The sequence below is a fragment of the Saccopteryx leptura genome, chromosome 6 (assembly GCF_036850995.1).
Source record: "Saccopteryx leptura isolate mSacLep1 chromosome 6, mSacLep1_pri_phased_curated, whole genome shotgun sequence".
In the NCBI taxonomy this organism is placed as follows: domain Eukaryota; kingdom Metazoa; phylum Chordata; class Mammalia; order Chiroptera; family Emballonuridae; genus Saccopteryx; species Saccopteryx leptura.
In genome coordinates, this window is record NC_089508.1 from 195,566,979 (window position 1) to 195,583,353 (window position 16,375).

At 56.1% G+C, this 16,375-nt stretch overlaps 1 protein-coding gene across 3 annotated transcripts in view; it reads left to right on the plus strand.

Annotated features, from left to right (window-relative positions):
• The first annotated feature begins 1,048 nt into the window (after window positions 1-1,048).
• The window catches only part of C6H7orf50 (chromosome 6 C7orf50 homolog), a 95,954-nt gene continuing 80,627 nt past the window's right edge, over window positions 1,049-16,375 (plus strand). Inside the window, exons 1-2 of one of the 3 annotated variants that reach the window (XM_066343897.1) lie at window positions 1,049-1,089; window positions 7,115-7,247. In XM_066343897.1, coding sequence (XP_066199994.1) covers window positions 7,116-7,247 — 132 coding nt within the window. In that variant the 5' untranslated portion in view covers window positions 1,049-1,089; window position 7,115. The other 2 variants (XM_066343896.1, XM_066343894.1) reach the window with 2 other exon arrangements.

Sequence of the window (16,375 nt, forward strand, 5' to 3'; positions counted from 1 at the left end):
TAAAGTTGGACATGCTCATACCTGGGGCCCAGAAATTCTGAGTACCTGCCTTGCAGAAACTCTCACATATGTGGCCAAGAGACAGGCAGAATGTTTTTTTTTTTTAAGATTTTATTTATTTATTATAGAGAGGGAAGAGAGAGAGAGAGAGAGAGAGAGAAGGAAGAGGGGAGGAGCAGGAAGCATCAACTCCCATATGTGCCTTGACCAGGCAAACCCAGGGTTTTGAACCATCAACCTCAGCGTTTCCAGGTTGACGCCTTTATCCACTGCGCCACCACAGATCAGGCCAGGATGTTTATTGTAAATTGTAACACCTCACAATTAGGAACAAGCTAGTTAATTATCCACAGAGAGTGACACTAGAGAATACTACTAGCTTGCTATCATTTCCCATCTAAGCACCTCCCCACGAGCTGCTGCCTCGCTTCACTGTCCTCACCTTAGCAGTGAGCCACAGAGGCTATCCTCTCCACCCGGCCCAGTTCCCTAAGTGTCACGACTGTTAAATATCTCTAAGAACCGAACACGGATTTAACTCAGGTATCTGCCACTCATCTGGTTAATTTTACCAGTTTTGAATCAGAGACACCTCTATCCTTTACCTCCAACCTGAGGTGACCACTAGTCTGAATTTACAAAATTCTTGAAGATAGGACTCTAGAAAACCTTCGTACACGTGTAACGTTGGTGACATTTAAACATCGTGAGCAGTTTAAATTACAGCATTTATAATTTATATAAATTTATTACGTTTGAGACGAATCCTCGTAGATCACAAGAGGCGTCGTCCATTCAAGCCCACCGAACCCCAGAATAGCAGCCTCAGCCAAGGCCAGAAACCTCGGTGTGGGGCTGGAACCCTGACGGCCACACGTGAGGAGGGGTTGCCTGGCAACCGGCGGCTCTCAGCGACTGGCGGCATCTAGAGATGACGTCACTTTCCGGCCCCGCGCAACCGCTGCTTGTTATTGGTCATTAGGGAGACGGAGGCGGTCCCCGGCCAATGGGCGGCGCCGCTCCGGAGGGCGGGACGGCGTTACCTGGGCACCGCCCCTGCCGGAAGCCGGAGTTGGCGGCCACGCGCAGGTAGGCGAGCGCGGTGGAGTCTGTGAGTGGCGGGGTGGCGGCGGTGCAGGAGCGTCGGCGGGGCTGGAGGCCCTCCGGGGGCGGCGGGAGGGACACGCGGAGGGCCTTGGCGTCCTTCGCCTCCGGGCAGCCCTGCGGAACCCCAGGACTGAGCCATCGGCCGCCTGGATCTTCCTGTCACCGCGCTTCGCGGGCTCCCAGCGCTCCAGGCCCCGCGCGACTGCCGTGCACAGGTCTGGCGCGCGTGCATGCACCAGGGAAGGACCCGGCGGGGCCGAAGGGGCGGTGATGAGCACCGGGGAGAAACATCCCGCGTGGTAGCTGGCGGAGCAGCGGGTGCGGGAGCACGCGTGCGGGGGACCTGCAGGAGCGCGGCGTGGCCCGGCCACGTGGGCACAGGGGCGGGATGGGGAGGACACGGACCCGGAGCGCCGCGGCGGGCGGCCGTGGCTGGGACCTGCAGGCCCGGGGGAGGACGCCCGCTTTCCCCTGGTGAGTGGGGGCCGGGGGCCGGGCGGGGCCGTGGAACGGGGCTGGGAGACCGGCCCTGTCTTTAGGGGTCGGCTGGGTTATTTTTGGCGGCCTTGAGTTTTCTCCGGCAGGCGGTTTTAGGGGGGATTGGGGTCATTATAAAGGTGTGGCCTTGAGCTGTTAGAAACTGTGTGCTTTATTCAGGTCTTTGCAGGGAAAAGGCTGAGGTCTAGGTGGGGAGAGGGCTCAGAGGGGCCTGGCCGCCGTGTGGCCAGGAGAGGACCTTTGTTATGAGAACACATTTGGTAGCGTGGTTGGAAGCGGGGACAAGGGGGAATGGCAGGAGGGGAATTCGACAGTGCAAGTGGACCCCTCTTGAGGGTTTTTCCAGAGATGGAAGCGGGCGCGGGGTGAGGAGCGCATGGAATGAGGAGTTTGCAAGATGTGGGACCTTGTGGTTGATTCGCTGGAAGGGATGGAGAAATGATTTTAGGAAGGGAAGGGCCTAGTGCGCTGCCGCGGGGTAGGCAGGGGGGATGGGCCCCAGCGCACAAGAAAAGGGTTTGGCCTTGATGTGGGAGTGTGGACAGTTGCCATCGCAACAGCGGAGAAGGACAGATGATCCGTGGGTGTGGGAGCTTGTGAAAGTTCAGTGATCGGGAATTGAAGTCTTCCGCGGAGAATGGAGAAGGGGAGGCGATGCTGGAGCTTGAGGGATGAGGAGAAGTGAAAGAAGGGCGGGTGGTCGGTCGTCCAGACGAGAGGCTGCAGGTGGGAAGAGTGGTGGAACTACTGGTCAGCCCTAGAGATCCCCCTTGAGGCTAGTGAGACCAATCACCCTGGTCCTGAGGGTTTCTCGCCAGCAGGAGCAGGTAGGAGAGTTGGGGTTTTGCCAGAGAAGGAGCTGAGAGTGTGTGTAAAGGTGAGTTGAACTAATGGACCATGGACATGAAGTGCATGAAGAGGGGTGAGGGTCTTGGTGAAGTTGGGTTATTGGACCCCACGGTGCCAAGAGGTGGTGAGCAAGAAAGAGCTAGAAGGATGGGAGGTGGGCTTGGAGGTAGGATGCTTCTTGTAACAGAGTTCAGAGTTTGGTGTGTGTGTGGTGGAGTAGGGTCAGGGAGCGGAGGAGCAGAAGCTGGAGGCTGTTTGTCCAGGTGGGCAGGTCAGCCCTGGAATAGTCCTGCATCAAAGTGGACAGGAGCAAAGCACAGCCCTGGGTCCAGGAACTGGGACTCCGCTCATGTGCTGCTGGGACTGGTCTCCTAGAGGGCTGTGGATTGTGAGGGCCCAGACCCTCCTTCTGGGGGGGCTCTGCCCAGTGAGTCGGGAGGTGCCTTTCCCTATTACCTGCCGAGACATCAGAAGTAACTTCGATACACTGGGTGAGAGGGGCCATCTGGACTAGAAGGGATTATTTTCAGATTTTAAAAAAAGATTTTTCTTCCTAGAGCTGATTTTAATTTTTTACGGTCCTGTGCTGTGGCTCTTCAGCTGTGGCTCTCTGGCAGCCTGCTGGCTTTGACTTGTCCTGATCGGTAATTGCAGCCCAGACCAGCCCAGCCCAGACCTTTAGCAGCCTCTCCTGTCTGTCTGACCTGGGCTGTCAGCTTTGTGCTGATGGAATGGTTTCCTTCACTGAGCATTTTTTTTCTCTTATTGCAGAAATTACAAGAAAATATAAGGGGGGGGGGTATTTTATATGTCTAATTTCTTTTCTTTTCTTTTTTTTTTTTGTATTTTTCTGAAGCTGGAAACGGGGAGAGACAGTCAGACAGACTCCCGCATGCGCCCGACCGGGATCCACCCGGCTCACCCACCAGGGGCGACGCTCTGCCCACCAGGGGGCGATGCTCTGCCCCTCCGGGGCGTCGCTCTGTCGCGACCAGAGCCACTCTAGGGCCTGGGGCAGAGGCCAAGGAGCCATCCCCAGCGCCCGGGCCATCTTTGCTCCAGTGGAGCCTTGGCTGCGGGAGGGGAAGAAAGAGACAGAGAGGAAGGAGAGGGGGAGGAGTGGAGAAGCAGATGGGTGCTTCTCCTATGTGCCCTGGCCGGGAATCGAACCTGGGTCCCCCGCACACCAGGCCGACACTCTACCGCTGAGCCAACTGGCCAGGGCCTATATGTCTAATTTCTAAAAATGCATTTCCTTCTAGTTTTTTCCTGTGTACATATTTGTATAGAATTTTTCTTACAACATAAGGGTTATATTGTATCTAGTCCATCCTTTTTTTTTTTTTAATTTTTTTTCTTTTTCTTTTATTTATTCATTTTAGAAAGGAGGGAGAGAGGGAGAGAGAGGAGAGACAGAGAGGGAGAGAGAGAGAAGGGGGAGGAGCAGGAAGCATCAACTCCCATATGTGCCTTGACCAGGCAAGCCCAGGGTTTCGAGCCGGCGACCTCAGCATTTCCAGGTCGACGCTTTATCCACTGCACCACCACAGGTCAGGCCATGTGTGTATCTTCTTTAGAAAAATGTATATTCAGATCTCTGCCCATTTTAAAATGAGGTTATTTGTCTTTTTTTTTTTTTTTGGTTGAGTTGCAAAGGCTGATACATTCTGTGTACAAGCCTCTTGTCAGATGCAGACTTGCAGGTGTTGCTCCAGGTCTGTGTGCAGGATGCCTTTTTACTTTCTTGCTGGCGTCATTTGTAGTACAGACATTTGTTGTTGTTTGTATTTTTCCAAAGTGAGAAGCGGGGTGGGGAGGTTGGGGGGAGAGGCAAACACTCTCACATGCAACCGACCAGGATCCACTTGGCACGCCCACCAGGGCGTGCTCTGCCCATCTGGGGCGTTGTTCCGTTGCAAGTGGGGCCATTCTAGCGCCTGAGGCGGAGGCCATGGAGCCATCCCCAGCGCCCGGGCCAACTTTGCTCCAGTGGAGCCTCGGCTGCGGGAGGGGAAGAGAGAGACAGAGAGGAAGGAGAGGGGGAGGGGTGGAGAAGCAGATGGGCGCTTCTCCTGTGTGGCCTGGCCGGGAATCAAACCCGGGACTTCTGCACGCTGGGCTGACGCTCTACCGCTGAGCCATCCGGCCAGGGCCAGCTCAGACATTTTTAATTATGATGAGTCAAATTTGCCTGCTCTTTTGCTGCTTATGTTTTTGGTGTATAGCTGAGAAACCATTGTCTAATGCAAGGGCATGAAGAGTTACTGCAGTGTTTTCTTCTTAGACTTTCATAGTTCAGCTCTGACATTTAGGTTTTTTATCCTTTCTGAGTTAAGTTTGTGTATGGTGTGAGGTGGGGTTCCAATGCGGATGTTCAGTTGTCCCAGCTCCATTCTTGAAAAGACTGCTCTTTTCAATCAGGTGGTCTCAGCCTCTTGTCAATAGTCAATTAACTATAAATGTAAGGAATGGTCTTCTATACAAACATTGCCTCGAAATTAGAAGTCACCATCCCTTGGAACTGTTAAAAGCAACCTTTTTATAATTTGGCAGTCTCACTACCCCCCCCCCCCCCCTTTAGCAAGCAGGCTTAGTGATTAAACTTTTAAATAACTTACAGAGCGAATATAGATTTAACTTAATTTTTATGGTAACTGTTAGGTAAATAATAAGCTTTTATTATTTCTCCAAGGTAATTTGCTGGCAGAGTTCTCTGTCTTTTCAAAGTCTTGAAAAAAGCAAAATAAAACTGAGCTATGAAAAATAGTTTCTTGAAATACCACCCCCTTACGTAAAGGCTTTGTTTGTATCCTTCAGACGTTGTTATATGTGTGTGACTGTGTGTACACAAATGGAACTTTCTCTGTTATTCTCTTAAAAATAAAATTGGATAACAGTACACATAGTGTTGTGTATTTTTCATCCTCTGTCTGTATGTAGCACAGTCTCATTTGTTGGAATTATTGAATGGGTCCCCTTGTGTTGGTTTGCCCTGGTTTTTCTATGTCGCCTTTTGTTTGTGTGTGATGGGTTGTGCCTTACAAGAACAGAAAGCAGCCTGACCAGGCGTTGGCGCAGTGGATAGAATGTCGGACTGGGATGCAGAGGACCCAGGTTCGAGACCCCGAGGTCACCAGCTTGAGCGCGGGCTCATCTGGTTTGAGCAAGAGCCCACCAGCTTGAACCCAAGGTCGCTGGCTCCAGCAAGGGGTCACTCGGTCTGCTGAAGGCCTGCGGTCAAGGCACATATGAAAAAGCAATCAATGAACAACTAAGGTGTTGCAACACGCAATGAAAAACTAATGATTGATGCTTCTCATCTCTCTCCGTTCCTGTCTATCCCTCTCTCTGACTCTCGCTGTCTCTGTAAAAAAAACAAAAACAAAACAGAAAGCAATGTGTGTTTGCACACACTGGTCATCACACTGTCTCAGTCCAGGGGCACCATTTCCTTCCGCATGGGGGTGCCCGCATGGCCACTTCTGGGACTATGGGAAATGCTCTTCTGTTTCCAGCTCCCTGTTAGGCTCCACCCAGAGGGGCTGGAGCCGTCCAGGGGTGGGCTTCAGCCTGCTCCTGCCGTTCTGCCAGGGCCAGCCTGGCCTGCACTGCCGCAGCTGGAGTCGATTCCCTTCCTGCTCCTCCCGCCAAGGGTCGGCCTGGCCCCCTCAGATGGCCGCCCCGAGCCCTCCGACCTGCCTTCAGGACCCTGACCTCCATCTTGTCTCTGGGTTCCCCATCACATGGTCCCACGAAGGCACTTGGTATTAGAATTCGTGGGCTTTTCTGTTACCACACTCGGAGCTCTAGCTCCTCAGGTTACGTGGCAGCCCGTCGTGTGGCCCCAGCTGCTGCTGCTCCTCCCTCCAAGGAGGCCACCCCAGACACACTGTGAGCCTCCAGTGTTGGCAACCCAGCACCCTGCTGACGGTGCGTGTGGCCAAGGGCAGCCTCCCTCGCTGGTGGGGAAGCGTGAGTCAGTCCATAAGAGCAGAAAATAAAAATAACCTCAAATTGTCAAAAATTAGGAAATAGACAAATTTTTATAATTTTCACTTCGGGAAAATTTTGACGGTCATTAAGCTGATGTTTCTGCTTTGGCTCAAATAAAACCATAAAAAAATTTTAAAATTATATTTCTCTTAATGTTCAACAGCTTCCTGTTGATGTTTTGTTAGAAATACAGAGTGTACAGTGTGCTAAAACACTCAGAAAAGAGAAGACATTCAGTTGTCTAAGGCAATGGTCCCCAACCCCCGGGCTGCGGACCGGTACTGGTCTGGGGGCCATTTGGTACCAGTCCGCAGAGAAAGAATAAGTAACTTACATTATTTCCGTTTTATTTATATTTAAGTCTGAACGATGTTTTATTTTTTTTAAATGACCAGATTCCCTCTGTTACATCCGTCTAAGACTCACTCTGGACGCTTGTCTCGATCACGTGATACATTTATCCGTCCCACCCTAAAGGCCGGTCCGTGGCCCAAAAAAGGTTGGGGATCACCTGGCCTAAGGTGATGAGCCTAGAGGTCTGAGTCTTCCCACCTTTTATGTAGTCTCCTAGTTTCTGAGACACCTTTGTGTTTCTCTCACGCGGGAGAATACGAAAAGACTGTGGCTCAAGACCTCTCATTCCCCGCTCGCCGTCTGTCTGTTGCAGGATGGCGAAGCAGAAGAGGGCCACCCGCGTGCCCGAGAGAAGGGACAAAAAGGTGAAGACCGCATCCGCTTCGGAGCCAAGGCCGCTGCCGGCGCCTGACTCCGCGCAGGGCTCCACGGAGGAGCGTCCTGAGGTAGGTGCTGCGCTCCCGCGGGCCTCCCCTCGTGTCCTGGCCTGGAGGGACAGTGAAGGGTCACATCGCCGCGTCTGTCCGCGTGATGCAGAGGGTGGAACGAGTCACACGTGGACATACTCAGTGCTCACCAAAGCAGCTTAGGACAAATAAGCATTTCACCACTCTTGGGTGGGAACACCATGGCTGTCTTTCTTCAGCCACCCAATCTATGATTTCAAGGGGCTGTTCATGGCTCGGGAGGTGCCAGGGTGGCGACGGCTGGAGCTGGGCCTCTAGGCTGTGCCCTGGGGAATGGGTGGCCTGGCGCACAGAGGGAGGCGGAGAAATGCCGCCCGGGAACTGCACTGATGTGTGTGGAAGTTCGCATCTAAAAATCTCATCTCGAGCTTAACGTAAATTCACCACAAAAATACCTGTACAGGCCCTGGCCGGTTGGCTCAGCGGTAGAGCGTCGGCCTAGCGTGCGGAGGACCCGGGTTCGATTCCCGGCCAGGGCACACAGGAGAAGCGCCCATTTGCTTCTCCACCCCTCCGCCGCGCCTTCCTCTCTGTCTCTCTCTTCCCCTCCCGCAGCCAAGGCTCCATTGGAGCAAAGATGGCCCAGGCGCTGGGGATGGCTCCTTGGCCTCTGCCTCAGGCGCTAGAGTGGCTCTGGTCACAACATGGCGACGCCCAGGATGGGCAGAGCATCGCCCCCTGGTGGGCAGAGCATCGCCCCTGGTGGGCGTGCCGGGTGGATCCCGGTCGGGCGCATGCGGGAGTCTGTCTGACTGTCTCTCCGTTTCCAGCTTCAGAAAAATGCAAAAAAAAAAAAAAAAAAAAAATACCTGTACACATTTCAGTTTGTCGTCTGTTACCACCAAGTTCTGAGCATTAACGTTTTTCTCTGTCTCAAGCTCTTTGTAATTCCTGGTGTGCGGCAGTCAGAGCAGCAGAAGACAGTACACACTGTTCACCGTGTAGTCAGGTGGGACGAGGCGTGCAGCACTGGCTGCGCTGGGGAGACGGGGATCAGCACTGCTCTGTCCCGTCCCCCCACTTCTCGTGCCTGCAGCAAGCCCTCCTGAGCCTCTCAGAGCAGGTGTGAGCTTGAGTACGTGTGGCAGCAGGGTCCAGGAGTGGGATCCCTGAGACCACCATGTTGGGGACACCTTGAGAGTCTGGAGGTCCCACCCGGCCTGATGGCTGCTGGTCCGGACCACTCCAGGCCTCCATCCAGGAAGGCAGCTCTGCTCTTGGGAGGCGGCATGCACTGATTCATCTGTCTGGCTGGGCAGACAAGTGCAGGGTGTGTGTACAGAGGGCACTCACTGTGTCGGGGCACCTCCTCTCAGCTGCCACTGCCCAGGGCTTGGGGGAGGAAGCCCCCTAGTCCTGGGCACTGCAAGAACCTGCAAGGTTTGGGGGGTGCACAAGAGCCCAGGCACCTTTCCTCCTGTTTCCGTGGCTCCTAGGTCAGGAGGCCCCGCCGATGCGGCCGCCTGCCTTTCTGTGAACGCAGACTCTCGCAAACCTGTCCCCGGCTGACTCCCTGCTCTCCCTTTCTCCACCGCTTGTCCCGGGCGTCTGCTCTGTGGCCCGTATTCCTGCTGAAGCTGGTTTGTAGAGTGACCAGCGCTCCCATGGTCCAGAGCCGCGCAGGCCCTGCGGAGCCTCGGCCGCACGTGGTTTCCTCGGACCGTTTCTCTCGGCCGCACGTGGTTTCCTCGGACCGTTTCTCTCGGCCGCACGTGGTTTCCTCGGACCGTTTCTCTCGGCCGCACGTGGTTTCCTCGGACCGTTTCTCTCGGCGGCACGTGTTTCCTCGGACCGTTTCTCTCGGCCGCACGTGGTTTCCTTGGCCGCACGAGGTTTCCTCGGCCGCACGAGGTTTCCTCCGACCGTTTCTCTCTGCCGCACGTGGTTTCCTTGGCCGCACGTGGTTTCTCTCGGCCGCACGTGTTTCCTCGGACCGTTTCTCTCGGCCGCACGTGGTTTCCTCGGACCGTTTCTCTCGCACTTCCCTGCTTTCTAGACTCGCCAGTTTCTTCAGAGTGAACTCGACACGATCACCTCGGTGACTTTTAATTTTGTCATTAACTCACAATTTTCCTTTCTTCGTGATCTCTGCTTATTGCTGCTGGTCTCTGGTGGGACCACAGAGCAGTGTGGCCTAATGGGAAATACTGGCACAGTCTTTTTTGTTAAAAGTGATTGTTTTTTGTTATTAAAATACATGTTGATTAAAAGAAATTTGGAAAACAAAGGGGAAAAGCAAGCCTTTGGCTGTTTCTCTCCAGGCTGCTGTGTTGCCCAGGAGCGCATTAGGTCTGGGTCAGTGGACGGGTCCCTAGAGAGTCCCGTGCACTTCTGGTCAGTGTTCTTTCTGCCCAGGTGCTGAGCTAGGAGGGGCAGGACCTGCCCTGCGAGCCCCGGCACCGCCCTGACTGGCCAGCAGGGGGCGCTCTGGTTTCCTTTCAGGTGCTGGGAAGCCCAGACAGTCGGGGACTTCCAGGGTTTTCAGGTGGGTCTTGGTGAGTTGGGTGCTGACTTGTGTTCCCAAGATCCCTCTTGTCTTGTGGGGTCAGTCTCCCGTGGAAGAGGAGAGGCTCTTCCTGGGAGCACAGCCTGCTCTCTGCTGGTACAGGGTTTCCTCACTCACACTCTTGTTCTCACGGGAAACAGGAAAAGAGGTGCCAGTGTCATAAAGGACAGAGTGTTGACCACCGCGCCTCAACTCACTGAGGGTGGGCCTGCTGGGCCGGAGCATTGTCCTGCCCCAGGAGCTGTGGAAAAGTACTGTGCTGTCCTCGCCACCCCAGCTTGCAGGAGCCTCTGGAACCCAGTGGAGAGTGGAGACGCCTCTGTCCCCTGGGGGTCACTGTGTTGTCCTCCCGGAAATGTCCGTCTGGGGAGGCCTGCAGGTCCCTGTGTGGTCATATCCCATAGCACAAGCTTGTGCCAGGATGGCTGAAGTATCCCCAACCAGTGACCCTTCGACTCCCCAGGGGGTGTCCCCAAGTTAGAGTCCCCACCCCCGCTAGGGCCCGGCTGTGTCTGCTGTCTCTCTGGTCCAGCTTCCGCCATGTTCCATTCAGGGGCCATTTGTGCTGCTCGGGGGTCGTGAGGGCCCCTGGCCACTCCTCACCGCTGGGTGTGCCTCGCTCACTAGCCGTCAGCCTGTGCTGACCCTGTGGGCCTGACTCTGGGGTCGTGAGAGCCCTGGCCACTCCTCACCGCTGGGTGTGCCTTGCTCACTAGCCGTCAGCCTGTGCTGACCCTGTGGGCCTGACTCTGGGGTCGTGAGAGCCCTGGCCACTCCTCACCGCTGGGTGTGCCTTGCTCACTAGCCGTCAGCCTGTGCTGACCCTGTGGGCCTGAACTGGTGGAGAAGAAGGGTGCTTTGTGAAGTCCCGCGTCCACCGCGTGGTTGTCATGGTGACCGCTTAGCGAGGACCCCGGTGGGATAGAGAGGGCATTCAGAGATGGGCTTCCAGGTCTCTCCTCTGAGGGTGATGCCCTCCACCAGGGGCTCAGTGTGCCCTGTCCCTGCCCTTCTCATTTATAGCTTCTTGAACCTTCCTCATGAGCCTGTGCTTCGGGGCTGGACGAACCAGGTCCCGTCCTGTTTCTTCTAAGACCAGTTTCTTACTTGAAAGAAGGGGTTGCGAGGAGTTAATGTTAGATCAGTGCGTGTTCAGACAGGGCTGCTGGCTCTGGTGCACGTGGCTGGTTGGAAGGGCAAGCTGGGCTGTGGGTTCTGCAGGCCTCTGCGTCCCCTCTGCCCTTGCTGGGGGCGGGGTCTCTGTTCCGCCCTCGACCCCCAGCCCCACGAGGCACACTGCCACCACAGCCTGGCCTATCAGGTGTCTGCACGCTTTGGAGGGCACCTGGGCTGGCTGGCCGCCTCTCTGCTGCTGTAAGTGCACGTCAGCTGCCTGCAGACGGGAGGGGCTCTCGGCCACGGTTCCGGAGCTTGCCTCACTGGTCTCCGTCGGAGGCTCCCTGTGTGCAGAGCACTCCTCCATCACAGATCACCTCAGTCCTGGGTGCTCGGGGGCCTTGAGGTCTCGTGGCCAAGTGCACGTGCTGGGCTTCACAGACGAGTCCATCAGAGAGGCTGGGTCACCCGCAGTCACCTCCGTCCAACTGGTGGTGGAGAAGACTCACTCGACGGGTTTCCAGTCTCTGGCTACCTTCCGGGCCACACGCGGAGGGACAGTACGGCGCATTGCCTGCCCTGGTTCCTGGTGTACTGCTGAGCACTGTCAGCGAGTGGCGTGGCTCCTGGGTCAGCCTTGCAAGCCCCATATAAGGAACTCACATACCTCATTTATCTTCTTGATGGTAGTGTTGGGAGAAAGGCCTGTCATGTGCTGACCACACTGTCCTTCTCAGGGGGGAGTCTGGAGTGCACAGTGACAGGTCACCTCTGGAAGGGTCATGACCCCTTTTCTTCCTTCAGAGTATCACGTGTGCTCTCCATAGGCAGTTGGTCCCAAGTGCCCAGTGTAGTCTCGGTTCATGGGCTTGGCTGACATGCGACCAGTGGACAGCTGTGCTGGGAAGCCAGTGCTTTGCCCGTGGACTCCTTGGATCCTGGGTGCGGTTTATTCGGGGAAGAAGCAAAGCTGCCTCCTGCAGACCATCTTTTCCTTTGTAATCGTGACAGCCCACCAGGAACCTCCAGCGTCTGCTCCGAGCCAGGGTGCTCCACAGCAGTGCTGTTCGCCTGGTCCGGCAGCGGACTGCTTGTCCTTACACCAGTGGGGGCGGGCCGCTCATCTTGCAAGCAGTTCCCTGGGAGCCTGGGTGGTTTTTCTCCGTAGAATGTCCCCTCTTGCATTGTTCTTGCTTTCTCCTCTGTGACTGCTGAGAGCTGGGTTGCCAGCACTGGAATTGTAGTTGATGGACTGGTGGGCTGAACGGGAACCGGAGACAGTGATCAAGTACATATGAGAGACCAGAGATGCTCAGCGACTTCCCGGAGGTCCCAGCAGCTCCCCGGGAGAGTTCGTGTGTCGCTGCGCTCCTGTGTGACCGTGCTCTGGGACGCCCCTGGGAAGGGAGGGCTGGCAGGGCAGGGGCCGTGCGGAGTTGAAAGGAGGTGCCCCGGGCCCCACTCGACTTCCCAGGGTGCCTATTTATTTGCCTTTTGTCTTTTTCCCATAAGTTTTCTCGTCGCATCTTTTGCCTATTTTCTTGTTGAAATACCTTTTTTCAATAAGGACTTGAGCCCTGGCTGGACAGCTCAGTTGGTTAGAGCATTATCCTGAAGCACAGAGGTTGCCGGTTCAATCCCCGATCAAGAACATCAATCTGTTTCTCTGTCTCTGCTCTCTCTTTTCCTCTCTCTAAAAATCAATAAAACATTTAAAAAAAAAGAGACAAAAATGATTTTTTGGTGTGTATCTTTTTTTTTTCTTCTTTTGTATTTTTCTGAAGCTGGAAATGGGGAGACAGTCAGACAGACTCCCGCATGCGCCCGACCGGGATCCACCCGGCACGCCCACCAGGGGCAACGCTCTGCCCACCAGGGGGCGATGCTCTACCCCTCCGGGGCGTCACTCTGCCGCGACCAGAGCCACTCCAGCGCCTGGGGCAGAGGCCAAGGAGCCATCCCCAGCGCCCGGGCCATCCTTGCTCCAATGGAGCCCTGGCTGCGGGAGGGGAAGAGAGAGACAGAGAGGAAGGGGCGGGGGAGAGAAGCAAATGGGCGCTTCTCCTATGTGCCCTGGCCGGGAATCGAACCCGGGTCCCCCGCACGCCAGGCCGACGCTCCACCGCTGAGCCAACCGGCCAGGGCCTTGGTGTATATCTTATGCATACATTTTTCCAATTTGTTTCATGGTTTTTGATGATATTAATTTTAAATTTTTAACTTTTTTTAAAACTGAAGTTTGACATATGACATTAGTTTCATGTGTACAACAATTATTAACAAGTCTTTTTTCCAGTTAATTAAAAACATTTTCTTATATACTTTTCTCCAAATTTGGAGTCTTGATTTTTATATCTTGCTTTCTAAACTAATTGAAATATATGTCTGTGTTTCATGTAAGGTAGCAGTCTGACTTAATTTTTTTCGAAAGGAAAGATACAGTTATCCCGTGGCACTTAGTGGACGTTCTGCCCTTGTTAAACATTTTTAACCCTTCTCTGGGCTTGCATTCCATTCCAGTGGTTGGTCTGTTCTTCTGTTTTGTGTACAGTGCTTAAAAGTTGTGCTTTGATTAGGTAACACGGGCGTGATGGCAGAGTCCAAAGATATCGAAGGGTCCCGGGGAGATGCCGGAGCTCACCCTTCCGGCACCGGCACACGGCCCCAGGGCTCAGTGCCTGCCTGTCTGTTCTGGGCGCCCACAGTCTGGGCCTGAAGTGTCCTGCCCCCGTCAGCTGTCATGTTTTATGAAGTAGTTGTTTACAGTTCGGTCAGTGTTTTTGGTCACTATCCATCTCCCCCCTCATCAGAGAGCTGGTCCTAATCACATGCGTGTTTGGTAGATTTCTCCTGTCAGGCCAGCTCGGAAGGGCCTTGGGCTTGGTGGGCCACGGGGTCTCCGTCACACGGCTCAGGGCTGCAGACGTGCATAAGCGAGTGGACGTGGTTGTGCCGACAAGTGTGTTTACCGAAGCTGCTGGTGGCGGGGCAGGGGCTGTGGTTTGCTGTCTCCTGGTCTGAGCCGCCCAGCCCACCAGAGTGGAACGGGAATTGGCTGGGCTCACAGCTGTGGCGGTGTGGCCTCCAGTCAGTCTGGCCCCGAGTCTGGACTGTCAGCTTCAACCAGCCCCCCCGGCGAGCTCTGGTCGCTCAGGCAGCAGACCCCGTGCCCCACCTTGCTGGGAGTCCTTTCCTCCTGAAAGAAAGCCGGGGTTGTACTTGGAGTCAAGGACACAAGCCCTCTCCTGGGCCCGTGGCCTTCCTGAGCGGATGCTGGGTTTGTGGCAGGCGCTGGTGAGGCATGTGTCATCGCTGCAGTGACACAGGTTGCCATGGGCACCGCTGCATGGAGGGCTAATTAGGGAAAGAGTACGGCTTCTGTGAGCTGCAAGAGAACATTTGGTTTGAAATATAAAATTAGCATCTAGATAGATGGGAAGTTCAACCACCAGAGATTTGTGCTGTGGTCACTTTTTCCTGAGCTTGGGCTCGTACGTGCTGTCTCAGGACAGAGGCCCCCGTGTCCCGAGCCTAGGTGAGGGCCCCCAGCTCTCCTGTCTTACAGGAGGCTGTTGAGGGGCGTCGCTGCAGTGGCCAGGCCTGGCAGGCACACACACAGAGCTGCAGTGGACAGGACTGGCAGGCACACACACAGAGCTGCAGTGGACAGGCCTGGCAGGCACACACACAGAGCTGCAGTGGCCAGGCCTGGCAGGCACACACACGGAGCTGCAGTGGACAGGACTGGCAGGCACACACACGGAGCTGCAGTGGACAGGCCTGGCAGGCACACACACGGAGCTGCAGTGGACAGGACTGGCAGGCACACACACGGAGCTGCAGTGGACAGGCCTGGCAGGCACACACACGGAGCTGCAGTGGACAGGCCTGGCAGGCACACACACAGAGCTGCAGTGGACAGGCCTGGCAGGCACACACACAGAGCTGCAGTGGACAGGACTGGCAGGCACACACACAGAGCTGCAGTGGACAGGACTGGCAGGCACACACACAGAGCTGCAGTGGACAGGACTGGCAGGCACACACACAGAGCTGCAGTGGACAGGACTGGCAGGCACACACACGGAGCTGCAGTGGACAGGACTGGCAGGCACACACACGGAGCTGCAGTGGCCAGGCCTGGCAGGCACACACACGGAGCTGCAGTGGACAGGCCTGGCAGGCACACACACGGAGCTGCAGTGGACAGGACTGGCAGGCACACACACGGAGCTGCAGTGGACAGGACTGGCAGGCACACACACGGAGCTGCAGTGGACAGGACTGGCAGGCACACACACGGAGCTGCAGTGGACAGGACTGGCAGGCACACACACAGAGCTGCAGTGGACAGGACTGGCAGGCACACACACGGAGCTGCAGTGGACAGGCCTGGCAGGCACACACACGGAGCTGCAGTGGACAGGACTGGCAGGCACACACACGGAGCTGCAGTGGCCAGGCCTGGCAGGCACACACACGGAGCTGCAGTGGACAGGACTGGCAGGCACACACACGGAGCTGCAGTGGACAGGCCTGGCAGGCACACACACGGAGCTGCAGTGGACAGGCCTGGCAGGCACACACACGGAGCTGCAGTGGACAGGACTGGCAGGCACACACACGGAGCTGCAGTGGACAGGACTGGCAGGCACACACACGGAGCTGCAGTGGACAGGACTGGCAGGCACACACACGGAGCTGCAGTGGACAGGACTGGCAGGCACACACACGGAGCTGCAGTGGCCAGGCCTGGCAGGCACACACACAGAGCTGCAGTGGACAGGACTGGCAGGCACACACACAGAGCTGCAGTGGACAGGACTGGCAGGCACACACACGGAGCTGCAGTGGACAGGACTGGCAGGCACACACACGGAGCTGCAGTGGACAGGCCTGGCAGGCACACACACAGAGCTGCAGTGGACAGGACTGGCAGGCACACACACAGAGCTGCAGTGGACAGGACTGGCAGGCACACACACAGAGCTGCAGTGGACAGGACTGGCAGGCACACACACGGAGCTGCAGTGGACAGGCCTGGCAGGCACACACACGGAGCTGCAGTGGACAGGACTGGCAGGCACACACACGGAGCTGCAGTGGCCAGGCCTGGCAGGCACACACACGGAGCTGCAGTGGACAGGACTGGCAGGCACACACACGGAGCTGCAGTGGACAGGCCTGGCAGGCACACACACGGAGCTGCAGTGGACAGGACTGGCAGGCACACACACGGAGCTGCAGTGGACAGGACTGGCAGGCACACACACAGAGCTGCAGTGGACAGGCCTGGCAGGCACACACACAGAGCTGCAGTGGCCAGGCCTGGCAGGCACACACACAGAGCTGCAGTGGACAGGACTGGCAGGCACACACACAGAGCTGCAGTGGACAGGACTGGCAGGCACACACACAGAGCTGCAGTGGACAGGACTGGCAGGCACACACACAGAGCTGCAGTGGACAGGACTGGCAGGCACAC